This window comes from Monodelphis domestica, chromosome 5 (assembly GCF_027887165.1).
Source record: "Monodelphis domestica isolate mMonDom1 chromosome 5, mMonDom1.pri, whole genome shotgun sequence".
NCBI classification, from domain to species: Eukaryota; Metazoa; Chordata; class Mammalia; order Didelphimorphia; family Didelphidae; genus Monodelphis; species Monodelphis domestica.
The window spans coordinates 267,261,433-267,276,663 of record NC_077231.1 but is presented as its reverse complement, the minus strand read 5'-3'; the positions used below and the strand labels follow the sequence as shown (position 1 = coordinate 267,276,663).

Genomic DNA, 15,231 nt, shown 5'->3' with positions numbered 1-15,231 from the left:
TTATTTCCCTGTTGTAAAAATTCCTAGGTGATGGAACTCTGCGAATGTAGGCCAATCTCTGTTTTTTTGCAATTTATAGTTTTAGAAAGTTCCCTGGGGCCCTCAGAGGTTAAGTGCTATGCTCCTTTCACAGGTAACACTGGAACACAGGTCTTCCAAGGTTAGTTGCCAATCCACTGAGCTAGACAGTCTCTCTACAAACTTACGCAATTATTAAATGTCAGGCAACTGGACAACTGAGTATCCTGCTTGTATTTTGAACATAGGTTTTCTCAAAACTGCTCTCTATCTTGAGTTCTCTTTTCATGTCAGCAATGCTTCAATTTTTGCAATTATTTGGGCTCAGGATCTCAGTAAACACATTTTTGATTCTTCCTTTTTCTTTTACCTTTACCTATCCAGACTCTTTTCAAACCTGCTGGATTTGAAAATGAGTTTCATCACAATATTTCTTTCTATTGATTGTTCCTCCATAATAATTTTTTAATCTACCCCCTTTCCATTCCCTTAGTTCATTGCCATCCTACAACAGACTCCCATTAGCTTTTTCCTGGGTCATTTGGGTACCATTCTAAATATCTCCCCTTACTCTTGTCCTTCTACTCTTCTATTCTCCAGTCTCTGTTTCTCACTGCTGCCAGGTTATCCTTTTAATGGTCCATCTCTGAGCACTTCACTCCCCTGCTTATAAACCTCCAATAACTCCTCATCAGTTATTTAGCAGAAAAATTCAACTTCAAGGCAATCATTTTCTCTAGTCTTTTTTTCACATAAAATTTCACACGTATGCTGTTTCATCCTACTGTGTACTATGTACATTTTCTGTTATTCATTTTCTATCACTCTTCACAGTTTTCTATCATTGATATATATTCTCTCAACATCTCTGCCTATTTCAGTCTTACCTATCCTTCAAGATCCTTCTTATCATCTCTCTTCTTCATTTCTTTCTCCTCCCTTTTTTCTCATCTTGCCCTTCTCCTTCTCTCTACCTTACCAAGTATTAAAATTCTGTCGACATTCATAGACCAGATCACTCAACTGATTCACATGGGATCTTTGACTTGCTGTTTCCAACTTGGGTCAGCTTAACCATCATAAGGCAAATTATTGGTCCTTCCAATCACATACTCCCAGGGACTTACCATGTTGGGGCCTTATTTAGTATGGGCTCTTCATAAACTTTAGTTCTATTGCTATTCAGAATTTCTGAGCTCAAGTGAGGCACTAGCCTCAGCATCTCTAGTAGCAAGGATTATAGATGTGGGCTACCATGATTGATACACAGTAGTATGACCTTTTCTGCATTTCCTTAATTTTTTTGAACAGGTACGATTTTGGTATCATTTGTCTCAGAATTCACAGCTCTCAGTTTTTACAAGGACATCCCTAGATGATGAGTTACAGAAGCAAAGTGACTTTTTAGAAGTCTCCAAATCTCAGTGGACACGAGCAAATATATCTGTGTATCCTATGTCTGGAAAATTATTTCTACCTTTTCAGGTAAGTAGAGCAAAATAGATGTAAGCAAAGTAGTTTATTTCATGCAGTCATACATATTGCCCGATTTTGTTGAATGAAATTTACTATAGCATCCATCCACCCATCCATCCAGTAATTCTTCCATCCATAAATATTATATATGAACTACCAATATGTCACATCATTGGGGAGTTATTAAATATTTGTATACAGGAGAATGATATAGTCAAGATGATGCATTTAGAAGATTTGTCTGATATTGATATGAAGGATGATTTGTAGAAAAGAAAGACTAGTCAAGGATGATAGGGTATAAAGCAAATTCTCCTTTGATTCCTCACATTCTGCCTCACATTGTATTAGCTTGACCTGGTGTTATTAAAGATAGTGTCAATGGAGCTAAAGCTCTATTAGCCCTTTTAAGTATGAAAGGTAAGGGCTGACTAAGGGACTTTGCATTTATTGTCTAAGGACCACCCTAGGCTAGATTCAAAAGACTCAACAATTCAAGGTGATTAATCTTTTGACTATGGTAATTCTAGGATAAGACAGTATCTATCAAGTCATAGAGAGCTGCAATTTGCCTCAGTGAAGGAAAAACTCTACCAAGAAAACCATAGATTGTTGTAATATATTTAATACATATTATATGTTAAAATTAATTGAGGTTGAGACTGATATATTAATTAGGTGGTCTCCAGGGATTTAATTTCTAAATCCCAAAATGAATTACTAAAGTAACTGGAATTTATCGTAGTTTATTTATAATATTTACAATAGAAGGAAGATATTAAGGAGAGAGAGAGAGAGAGAAAGAGAGAGAGAGAGAGAGAGAGAGAGAGAGAGAGAGAGAGAGAGAGAGAGAGAGAACGAACGAACTCTGGTTTCTTCTGATACCAGTTAGAATCTCTAAGCCTCAGCCAGGGGAAGAGATTCTCAAGAGGATAGGCCTTACCTGGAGGCTTCATGCCTCCAGAAAGGCAGGGTCACTAAGTCAGCTTTTCACTTACCAATGGTGACAGTCTAAAAGAAGTCTAGGTTTCTGTATTCCAGTCACTCTTCAAGGGTCTGTCTTCCAGGTGCTTCTCTGAGTCAGTACATGAATGAAATGAATCTCCTTCTGATTTTTGGTCCTCTTTTTTAAAGATCTTCTTCTCTTGTGTCCCTTTCCATAAATATTCATGTCTACCAATCACAGCAGAAGCTTTTTTCCAGGACTTTCCATTCTTTAGTTCTCACCTTCTTTGGTTAGACTATATCTTTTTGGGTTACTTAACACCTCTTTTGGCAAGTTCACCTTTTGTAGTTACTTAACACCTTTTTGTAGTTAAAATCTAAAAATAGATGGTAGCTTAAAATTCTAGCTTCATTATAAAGGAAGAGCTAAGTACCTTCATTGTTATAATCAGGATATAGCTAAATCCAATCTTCACAATATGATCAATTTTCTATTAATTAAATATTTACCATATGAAAAATTTATTTTCTATGTTTACTAAAATAGAAAAAAACCCCAACAACTGCCTTCATGGATCCTGATGGGAGGATCAATCAATTATTCAGTGAATATTCACTAACCCTTCCCACCCCCCAATCATGTACTAGATACTGTGCTAGGTACTGGGTATTCAAAGAAAAGAACAAAGCAATTTAGACCCTCAAAATATTAATATCAAGGAAAATAATAGTTATGATATTGAGAGAGAGGTCATGAGGAGTGTGAGAGGGAAAATAGTTTGGAAAATATTCCATTTTATGCAAAAAGTATTATTGAGCATTATAGGTATTGAGAGAGGGAACTGATATTAGGTGAAAAGTCCTAATTCTTACTTACCCAGGATCACACAACTACGAAGTGTCTGATGCTAGAATTGAACTGAAGTCTTCCTAATATCAAGTCCTGGAATCTATCCATTATATAATTATCTGCTTCAAAAAATAGTAGAATCTCTACTTAAATCTCTTTTCAGCTCTGTGCAGAAGTTGATAGAGCTTTCAACATGCTAGTTTAATCTTAAAAAAAAAAAGCAACTTTACTTTCTGGCTTAGTATAATTTCTAAGACAGAAAAGAAGAAAGGGCTAGAGAATTAGGGCTAAGTGACTTTCCTAGGATTGCTTATCTAGAAAATGCTGATTTAGTCTTTGAGTACCTGGGGTCATTCTCACTATATAAAGGGGCACCAGAGTATGACTTAATTAAAACTATATAATCATATAGGAAAAATTCTGCCATGCTAAGTCAATGATTTTCTTTCTAAAAAGCCTTTTACAAATAGACTGGGCTAGAGGGGGAGCCATTCCAGAATTTTTATTTATTTTTTAATTGAAGCAAAAATCCATTTGGTCCTGAAAATTGGATCTCAATAGTAAAAACATCCTTAGTTCTTCAAAGAACTTGGAATTGCTTTACCAAGAGGCTTCTAATATAAGGATGGCTCTTGGTTAATCTGATTCTTTCAATCCATTCTGAATACCTCTGGGATTAGTTCAGATTATTGATTCACCATGTTTAAGAGAAAAAAATTCCTAATGATTTTGGTTGCAAGTTTTTTGAACTGTTGTATGTACCAGGAATTTATCCGGTTCTAAGGTTTTTAAATATCAAAATGCATTTAAGGGCCTGGATGCTCCCAAATTATATGTCCTTCTGAATTTACCCTTTCTGACCTCTAAAATCCATGAGTTATAAGCATGTGGGCTTATTATAATAAAGCAATATGCTGGGTGTTTAGTCATAGCAGACTAATGTGAAGGAAGACTTTAAGGTCAACCTCTTTCAGCCTGGTAATTTTAAAGTGCTGAGGCACTAACTGGTCTCTAATGGACTATCCTTGAGTATTTGGTTATTTAAAAGTCAGACTGATGATTTGCAAGAACATATCATTCCTCATGTCAAGAAAAACAACAGGTAGAGAATTTCATGTTTCTTCAATTTATTAGGAGAAAGAATACTGGGAAGTCTTTGGAGTTTTTCCTCTTTTTTTCCAAGCAGTAATATTTAGGAAAGCTTCCATGTTTTGACATATTTATAGATATTATCTTTTATTATTTTATTTTTACAAAAGTGCTCTAAGCTAATGAGTAATGATATTATAATCCAATCATACATTTCAGATTTTTCATTTGCTGAACTTAAGGAAAATTAAAAATGAAGGAATGAATGAAAATTTATTTGTTAAGCCCATATTAGGCACTAACCTATATTTTAGGAGCATACAAATACAGAGGAGAGAGAGTTCTTACCTTCAAAACCTTCCATTTCAATACGGAGGCTATTCTCTTATTCCTGGATAGAGTGCAAGCCTAAAATCAGGAAGAGTCCTTTTTATGCATTCAAATCTCATCTCAGACATTTAGGAGATCTTGGGCAAGTCATTTAGCCCTCTTTGCCTCAGTTTCCACATATTTAAAATGATCTGGAGAAGGAAATTGGAAAACAATTCATTATCTGTGCCAAGAAAACACCAAATGGGTTCATGTAGAGTTAGATGCATATGAAAAATTACTGGATAACAATTACACAATGGCATATATAGAGAGCAGATAACTATGGAAGAATGTTTTGGTTTAAGAAATGACAAGATTGGTGAGTAAAACTATAAAACAAGTTAATTGGGGTGCCTTGTTCAGAGGCAATAGCATTGTTATTTTTTAAATAATAATCAGAAGATCAGAGGAGACTGAACAATGGCAGGAATGTGGACTGTGTCTATATCTGCCTAGCTATAATAGACTCATTAATCAGGGGAGTCTGATCAGAGACAGGAGTTCCAAAACTCAATGATTGAAGTCATAGTTTTGGGGAAAAAAAAAACTGTTTACAGAGTACAGCAACAGAAGTGTGATGTGATAGGACAATGCCCTGGTAAAAAATGTAATTGTAAAATATATTAGTGGAATAGTGGGAAATATGCTAGATTTGGAATCAGAGGGCTTTGATTCAAATATTTTCTCAGTTGCTTAGTGTCTTTTTCTCTATAGCAAATCTATTGCCATCTCAATTTTCCCATCCTTAAGCCAAGGACTTTGAACTTGGTGGCCTCTTATGTCCTTTCTAACTCTAAATGAGAGATTCTATGAGTTCTCAAGAATCTGGACTGCTAGACTAGAAGCTCTTGAAGGCATATGATTGTTCTCTATTTGCCAGTAATTCCCAGTGTCCCATTCAAATATTTCTTGATTGACTATCCATGATTTTTAATATTTTCAAATGCCTTCTGAATATTGCTTTTTCCATAGCCTCACATCTTTAGAGTCTCATATCTGTACCATATTTATTTAGGTTCCCTTTGGATTTACTATTGTTATGAATAATGTGTGTCATATAAAACAATAAATTTGACATTTGTGCTTAATTTTCTATACTAAAGACTGATACTAGGTGTCAAGTACTTACTAGAGTCAATAATTACAATCAATATAAGTTTTTTGACATTCCTTGAAAATTCCAAGGAAAGTTAAAATTTATAGTGCAAGAGTGAAAATTTATTCTTTCTGGAGTTGCTTTGTTGCTGGTGATCTGATTCTGGGCTTTCATTAAAATTTATTTTGTAGGGCAATCTTTCTGCAGTATTCACTATAACTAGTGGCCTCTTTATTTAGCTATAAAAAGATCATTCTGTTCCTATTTTCTTCTCTTTCTGATCATTACTCATAGTCTTTCATTTTCTCTTTTTTTTCTCTTCTCTTTCCATTTCCCTTTCTTCCTCTCAAAAGCAATTTATCTAAATAACTCTGATAGAACCAAAGGCTAACAGTCTGTTGAGAATTTCTTTGGAAAATCAGTGCTCATTTTCCCAAAGATGAAAAATGAAATAATCATTACATCTACTTAAAATTCAAAATAATAAATGGGACTTCTAAACTTTAAATATGCAAATAGAATACTTGTTTTGGGAGTCTGAGCTATCTAAGCTTGATTTAATTTTTAAATTCCATACTGAATCTGAAAGTAGAAGCTTTTCCTTTCTATTGTGCCTTTTTCTGAGGCATCTTTTCTGAGACTCAAAGTAAATTCATTGAAAAAATATGTTGATTGATTGATTAAGATCCTGTCAAAAGAACTGTCTTTAGCTTGAACTCAATAATTCTAGTTGATTTTATTGATTAAAATCATGAATTATTTTTGTTGTTCAGTCATGTCCAACTCTTTTGTGACTCCATTTGGGTTTTTCTTGGCACAAATGATGAAATTTTTTTCTATTTCTTATTTAGCTCATTTTATACATTATGAAACTTAAGGAAACAGGGTTAAATGACTTGCCCAAGGTCACACAGCTACTAAGAGTCTGAGGCTAGATTTGAAGTCAGGAAGATGAGTCTTCCTAAAACCAGGTCTGGCACTCTTTCCTCTTATTATTTTCTGCCTTAAGATGAGAATTGATCAGTAACCAAAACATTTTAGGGATTAACTGCCCCATTCACCAAACACACACACACACACACACACACAAACACACATGCATTTTTTTCCATGAGGGACAGACATGATTTTCTTGATACATGGAGATTATGGTACTAGAATGTTCTCTACCAATACAGCTTGGATCTTCTCAGCTACTTCTAAGCTTATAAAGTTTTATAGGACCCTGAGAGGTTAAGAAACTTGCCCAGGGTCACACTGTCTGTGGCAGTGGCAGGACCAGAAAAGAACCCTATTCTGACGTCACTGCCTCTCCTGTAATAGAAAGGTACAAGGTAAGGAAGAGACTGCTTTCTTTTACCTCATTTCTTTTTAAATATTTAGAATTGTATTTAAAGACACAAATTTAGCATTATATTTAAAGACAAAAATATTACAATTAAGTAAATAGTTTATGGTATTAGTCATTATACAGGGAAACAAAGTTGTGGATAACCTCCATTTTTGATTAAAAAAATTGGCTTTGAAAGGCTGACATCGAAATATGAGTATCTGGGCCTTTTTGGCAATTTCCTTCAAGAATGTAATATTGCTACCCTATAAAAACCCAATTCAGGAGAGGCACCAAATTCTCCTCTGTTCCAATTAGTTTTGGCTTCCATTCTGGGAAGAAAACAGTGTTCTTCTCAGATTGATGCAGGGAATACTGTTTCCCTTTCAAGCCTCCTTTAGAGCAGGAAAATGGTTGTGTTTGGCTTTGCATAATGTACCTGAAAGCTCCAGGAAAATAGTAATAAAAGGAGTTTGAGATGTTGACAAAGGAAAGAATCAAGGAAATAGAGTAATTGCTTATTTTCAGGAAACTTTAAAAATACAAAAACAAGGTTTTCTGTAAATAAAATACAATGTGAAAAAATTCTCTTTTCATAACAAGAGTTGACAATAATATGCCAAGATTGTTAAAAAAAATCTTGTCACTTAAACCTGAGTTATCAGGATATCCATTCAGTTACAAATAAATAATGATTTTCAAAATTGATTATCAAGACTTCAAAGAGGGCCACCTTGCTGGTACCATCAGTGCCAATCTGACTGCAGCAGTCCACTGAATTGTGGTCTTTTCATTATCAAAAACAGAGACAGTGTGTCTGAACAAGAACAAAAGTCAATAGGCAAAATGACTTTCTTGGAATGTGAAATTATGAGCTGAGGGTGCCAGGTGAATCTGGAGTATTAGTCCTTCGAGTGGAATAGTTTGTTGGCAAACCACTCCCGTATCTTTGTGAAGAAAACGCAAATAGAATTGTGAAAAATTGGACAAAATGATATAAAGTGTTCATATTCAAGTCAACTGATGAGAATCATTTGTTTTGAGTGTTTATCATGAGGGGAAGGATGCTTCCCAAATAGTTGTTTCCAGGCTGGGAGGAGATCTGTCCCTATTAGAGTTCTACTGCCTGTTCTATTATTTTGCCCCAATTCTCTGTAAATTTTGGAGAGTGACTCTGGTTTTGTCTTTGCCCCTTTTGGGACATGCATTATTGGTCAGTGCCCATAGTTTGCATTGCTTGACCCTCCTCTGACATGCCTTGTGTACCTCTTACACACTGAATAATGAAAGTCAACTTAATTTAAATTAATTTAATTAATTTATTAAATATTAAAGAATTTTTAAAATTTAAACTAAATGAATTTAAAGTTAATCACACAGAAACTTCTCCTTTGATTTGCCTGCAGAGTTGTATCTCAGTGTCAAAGGTATAGCCTTCTAGGTGGTGTGAAGAAGAATTTGTTCAGGTCAAATCTGTATATGAAAAAGTCAGGTGATGCTCATGTCCAACCAGTTTGTTTTTCTTTCTGCGATAGAGGCAGTGATTTTGGGAATTGGCAAATTGTATTGGAGGTAAAATTATCTAAAATGAATGTCCCCACTGTGTGGTGATCTAACTACATTGTGCACATCTTTCTCCAGAAATGCTTCTAAGGTTACTGCTTGTGCTCTTTGAGCTATTGTTCATTTCTCTCGTTATTTAACTCAGCGATAGATAGCAATTGCACTTATGATTTCATTTGTCTAAGCAACTCCCTCTTCCAGGGCAGGGCAGCACTTTTTACTGCAATTTTTAAAGTCTTTTAGACTGAGTTGCTTAGAGAGGTGAGAAGTTGTGCCATCTATACATACACAGGTTCATACACACAATATCAGAAATGATACTTGGATTCAGATTTTCCTGGTTCCAGGGTTCATTTTCTATCTTCATTCATTTTGAGATGATAGTAAGATTGCATCAGAAGTTATTCTGAAGACAGTTTCTATCTGTATAATATGTTGAAAAATCACATCAGTTATTGATAACAGTGTTAGATTTAATTGCATTTAAATCTCTGGCTGAAGGTTATTTTAGACTATGAATTTTATTAATGAGTGACTGTGGGGTTAGTGTTTGTGTTATATATCTTTCTAAGTGTGTTTATGTATGTATATCTACAAATATATATGTATGTATTTACATATTCCTGTATGGAAATGTACCAGTGCCTTCAGCAGGCCCATTACAAATTAATTCATGTCTCAATTAAATTGAGTTGTAAACCACCACAGTTGATTACCAGAAGTAGCTCATTTACAATGCATATCACTCTTAATGGTTCCAATGGGAAGCTATCCCTTCAGATGTGATGAATGTTACCATTTTTATTTGAAACAAGGTTATCTAAGTTATGAAGGTGACCTAACTTGCTGTCAAAGCATTTCTGGCCTTCTGAATGTGGGATTGGGTCTCTGTGGTTCCCAGAAGAATTTCCAGAAAGCAAAAAAGGAGTAGATATAAAAGATGTCACTTCCTATACTGGGAATTTTCATAAAATGCATTTTTTTGGGGAAAACATTTTTTTCTTGTCATAACAGGTCATTTTACAAGCCACCATTTTTTCAGAAAATGCCACAGTTGCCATAGATGACATCAGCATAAACCCAGATTGTGGCCTGTTTTTCGAGTCACTTTCAAACATACCCATCAAAAACAAAGGCAAGTATTTCATCCCTGTTTCTATAACCATTTAGACCTAGTTAACAGTAAAGAAAAAATGCATGACAATCTCATAATTGCATATCTTATTGTTATACTGACTTAGATCTTCTACTGTCAAGTAAGAATTTCAGTTAGGACTTCTTGACATCAACATTAACAGATTTCTTCTCTACTGACCCTCCTCCTTTCTTCCCTTTATCCTTTCCTTTTTCTCTCTTTCCCTTTCTTTCTTCTTCCCTTAACTACTCCCTTCATTTTCCCTCCCTCTTCTCCCTCCCTCATTTTCCTCCCTTCCTCTCTTTCTTCCTCTCTCCTTCCCTTCCTTCCTTCCTTCCTTCCTTCCTTCCTTCCTTCCTTCCTTCCTTCCTTCCTTCCTTCCTTCCTTCCTTCCTTCCTTCCTTCCTTCCTTCCTTCCTTCCTTCCTTCCTTCCTTCCTTCCTTCCTTCCTTCCTTCCTTCCTTCCTTCCTTCCTTCCTTCCTTCCTTCCTTCCTTCCTTCCTTCCTTCCTTCCTTCCTTCCTTCCTCCCTCCCTCCTTCCCTCCCTCCCTCCCCTTTCCCTTCTCCTCCCTTCCCCTTCCTTTCCCTCCCTCCCCCTTTCTCCCTCCCTCCCTTGATTCCTTCCTCCTTTCCTTCCTAACTTCCTCCCCACCTTCTTCCCCTCCCTCCCTCCCTTCCTTCCTCCCTTCCTTCCTTCCTTCCTTCCTTCCTTCCTTCCTTCCTTCCTTCCTTCCTTCCTTCCTTCCTTCCTTCCTTCCTTCCTTCCTTCCTTCCTTCCTCCCTTCCTTCCTTCCTTCCTCCCTTCCTTCCTTCCTTCCTCCCTTCCTTCCTTCCTTCCTTCCTTCCTCCCTTCCTTCCTTCCTTCCTCCCTTCCTTCCTTCCTTCCTTCCTTCCTTCCTTCCTTCCTTCCTTCCTTCCTTCCTTCCTTCCTTCCTTCCTTCCTTCCTTCCTTCCTTCCTTCCTTCCTTCCTTCCTTCCTTCCTTCCTTCCTTCCTTCCTTCCTTCCTCCCTTCCTTCCTTCCTTCCTTCCTCCCTTTCTTCCTTCCTTCCTCCCTTCCTTCCTTCCTTCTTTCCTTCCTTCCTTCCTTCCTCCCTCCCTCCTTCCCTCCCTCCCTCCCTCCCTCCCTCCCTCCCTTCCTTCCTCCCTTCCTTCCTCCCTCCCTCCCTTCCTCCCTCCCTCCCTTCCTCCCTCCCTCCCTCCCTTCCTCCCTCCCTCCCTCCCTCCCTCCCTCCCTCCTTTCCTTCCTTCCTTCCTTCCTTCCTTCCTTCCTTCCTTCCTTCCTTCCTTCCTTCCTTCCTTCCTTCCTTCCTTCCTTCCTTCCTTCCTTCCTTCCTTCCTTCCTTCCTTCCTTCCTTCCTTCCTTCCTTCCTTCCTTCCTTCCTTCCTTCCTTCCTTCCTCCCTCCCTCCCCTTTCCCTTCTCCTCCCCTCCCCTTCCTTTCCCTCCCTCCCCCTTTCTCCCTCCCTCCCTTGATTCCTTCCTCCTTTCCTTCCTAACTTCCTCCCCACCTTCTTCCCCTCCCTCCCTCCCTTCCTTCCTTCCTTCCTTCCTTCCTCCCTTCCTTCCTTCCTTCCTCCCTTCCTTCCTTCCTTCCTTCCTCCCTTCCTTCCTTCCTTCCTTCCTTCCTCCCTTCCTTCCTTTCTTCCTCCCTTCCTTCCTTCCTTCCTTCCTTCCTTCCTTCCTTCCTTCCTTCCTTCCTTCCTTCCTTCCTCCCTTCCTTCCTTCCTTCCTTCCTTCCTCCCTTTCTTCCTTCCTTCCTCCCTTCCTTCCTTCCTTCCTTCCTCCCTTTCTTCCTTCCTTCCTCCCTTCCTTCCTCCCTTTCTTCCTTCCTTCCTCCCTTCCTTCCTTCCTTCTTTCCTTCCTTCCTCCTTCCCTCCATCCCTCCCTCCCTCCCTCCCTCCCTTCCTTCCTTCCTTCCTTCCTTCCTTCCTTCCTTCCTTCCTTCCTTCCTTCCTTCCTTCCTTCCTTCCTTCCTTCCTTCCTTCCTTCCTTCCTTCCTTCCTTCCTTCCTTCCTTCCTTCCTTCCTTCCTTCCTTCCTTCCTTCCTTCCTTCCTCATCACTTTTAACTTGCTTTAAGGCAGAAATTTTTGCCCTGGGTCCACAGACACTCAAGTAGAACTTTGAATAGATTGTGAAGGGTCCCTAAACATGGCTGGGAAAATAGTTTAATAGAATTAGTTTCATTTGTAATCTTCTATATTTTATTTCATGTATTTAAAAACATTATTCTGAAAAAGAGTCCATAGACTTCACTAGACTGTAAAAGGAGTCTATGACATACAAAATGGTTATGGAGTTATGCTGTAATGAAAATAATTTCACAATAGTTTAGAAATTCATTTTATAAACCCTTTCAGACAGTTCTGTGAAAGGTGCTTCCTATTAATATGAATTCGATATTGCAAATGAGCATATAATGAAATTCACATTTTAGAGGAGTTGAAATTTTAAAAAAATGTCAATTTTTTCCCCTTGTGGTGTTTAAGTTCATCCAGAGAGTAAAAAAAATGTTAGTAATAGGTAGTGTGTTTAAACTTGTACGTGCACCTCTAAAGAATGGTTTGAGCTTGGTTCATGTTTGATTACTTCATACATAGTGAATTAAAGACCATATTGATATAATTAGGACAAAGTGAATCAAAGTAGTCAACTTTGTTTTGTTTTATTTTATGCTCTTCCTAACAATTTTACATATCATGTATAATCTTTGGTTTCTCTTGCTCCACAGTATATTCATATTAATCCTTTTCTTCACCTCCTGTGTGAAATTGATTTTTAAATTGTCTTCTACTCAATCAATCTCTTTCTAAAACTCAGTTCTCATTTGTGTCCAGATCAATTCATGGCCCCATGGTTTCCTTTACTTATGATTCACCATCCCCAAACCCAAAATTTCTCTCCCCTCATGTCTTCTGTTATTTCTAAATTACTGATTTTTTTTTTTGTGTGTGTGTATGTATGGCTGCTCTTGTGTAGTTACTGGAAGGGGGAGTATATGTCTTCTTGCAGTAGTAGAAGATAAGTTTATAGAGAGACATTCACTCACTCAGAGAATCATTTAATTCCTTAGTTTCAAGCCACAAATGACCATCCACCAGAACTAGTTGCCACATTGCTTATAATGTATGTTCTTGGGTGACAAATGATCTTCCATAGTAAGACAGAAAATCTTATTCTGAGTTCAACCTATATCTATTTAATTGAGTTCAATTCTATTCTGAGTTATAATTAGGATTCTTGGAAAACTAGAACAAATGTCTGGTGGAGTGGGTGGATATTGTCAAGCAGAAGCCTGTCTGGCAACAGGTCCATTTTGAAAAGAAGATGACTGAGACACTGGATGTGGCAAATATGGGAAAGGATTTAGAGGTGAGACTCAGAGATGATGGTTACTATCTAGAAGTAGACTTCCCTAGAGATGAAGTCCTTCCCTAACACCACATTTGTAGAATCAAAGTATCATAGATTTAGAGATGAAAAGAAACTAAAGAGGACATCAACTATGGCCACTTCAGTTTTATAGATGATGAAAATGACCAAGAGTCAAAGTTAGTAAATCTCTAAGTTAAGGTTTGACTCCTGACATAGTTCTATGTCCATACTTCCTTGGGGAAAGCTCTGCTTGCTCCTGTATTGATTACAGGGAAGACTCTGACTTAATTAACCAAAATTCAACCCAGTTTAATCTGATTCAGACTTTGAGCTTTTTATAGATTCAGTTTTCTTTACTTTAAACTCAGTTTAAAAAATGTCCCCATGACAATTATGCTTTGTGTTTATATTCTGAAGGAAAAGAGATTGTTGCCCAAACTGGGGGTTGTGAAGCTGGATTTGTGCCATGTGAAGATGCAAGCTGTATTTTATCTAGCAAAGTGTGCGACTTTACTCCTGACTGCCCAAATGGAATGGATGAAGCCCATTGTGGTATGTGAAACTACTGAGTAACTAATCACTCACCCTGCAAATATCTACGTATTTTTGCTCTCTATTGTAATGCTAAATGCATTTGATTTCATTAAGGTTGCTTAATGAAAACGATAAGAATTCAAGCTTCTGGAAAGCTCAATGTACACTCTACATTTGAAGCAACCCAAAGTAAATAAGAGTAGCAAATTAAGATGAGTAAAGAATTTTTTTTTGCTTTCATTAAGATTATGGGGAAAGCCCATAGGCCTAACTTTAGGACAGAGCTCAGATGTCAAAAATGCCAATCCATTATAGATATTTTTTTAATTGTTTAATTTAAAAATGTTGTTTAAATGATTGTCCATGATATATCCAGCATTGTTGCCATCATCTTGATGAACACTGATTACTTTCTATTTTTTATAATTAATAACGACAGCAACTAATGTTTAAAAAAATTAAGGTTTGTAAAGCACTTTTATAAATATCTCATTTGATCCTGAGAGATAGCTACTCATTATCATCCATATTTTACAGATGAGGAAACTGAGGCAAACAGGCTAAACATTTTGCCCAAAGTCAAACATCTAGCAAGTGTATGAGGCAGAATTTCAATTCAAGTCATCTTTATATGATAGCACCTTCCATTGAGCAGTTTTAGCTGCTACCAACTGTAGTATGTGATAGGTAAAATGATCTATTTTCAATATTTGGCAGTCCTTTTCAACTTTATGTTTTTGAAGGTAAAATTTCTACTCCTCTGGGACAGCATATAGCTTTAGTTTTTTAAATAAGTAATTCATATTTGGGTATATGGTTAAATAGATTAGTTATTTCTGTGACATGGCTATCCTTCCCCCTTTAAATGGCAGCTTCCTTTTTTTTTATTTTTCCTTAGATATTAAAAATGTTCATGTTTATTGAAAATTAAGTTTGTAACCAAAAAAGAAAAACAATTCAACTCACAAAACTGGAATTTTTTGCCATTTCTTTTTTCTAGCTCATTTTATTGATGAAAAAACTGAGATGAGCAGGGGTAAGTGACCTGAATAAGGTCACAAGCTAGTAAGTTTCTGAGTCTAGATTCAAACTCAAGAAGATTGATTGTCCTAACTTCAGACTCTACTGTGCCATCTTGTGACCTCTGGGGGTGATGAAGGGCCAAAATGGAGGTTTAGTAGCAACACAAGCTGAAACCACTCTGACAGTACTTCCAAACCAATTTTTAAATAGCACTTCAAAATGACAGGAGCCAAAAAACAATATCAAGATGTAGAGAGGCCTCTCCTGTGGGAGATATCTTGAAAGGGAATCAAGCAGAGAGAGTCACTTTTCATGAGATAAGGAGGAACCAAAGTAAAATTGCACACAAAAGAGTGCTGGCTGACCTCCCCTTCCCCCAACTATTGCACTAGGTTTTGTGACTAGGCTAACTTTGGGATATTGCAAC

General features: G+C 36.9%; 1 protein-coding gene across 1 annotated transcript in view; it reads left to right on the top strand.

Moving 5' to 3' along the window:
* Window positions 1-15,231, top strand: part of MALRD1 (MAM and LDL receptor class A domain containing 1) — a 1,015,998-nt gene that overhangs the window by 165,697 nt on the left and 835,070 nt on the right. Inside the window, exons 13-15 of the mRNA XM_007504899.2 lie at window positions 1,330-1,503; window positions 9,754-9,874; window positions 13,665-13,799. Coding sequence (XP_007504961.2) covers window positions 1,330-1,503; window positions 9,754-9,874; window positions 13,665-13,799 — 430 coding nt within the window. The remainder of the gene's footprint in view (window positions 1-1,329; window positions 1,504-9,753; window positions 9,875-13,664; window positions 13,800-15,231) is intronic.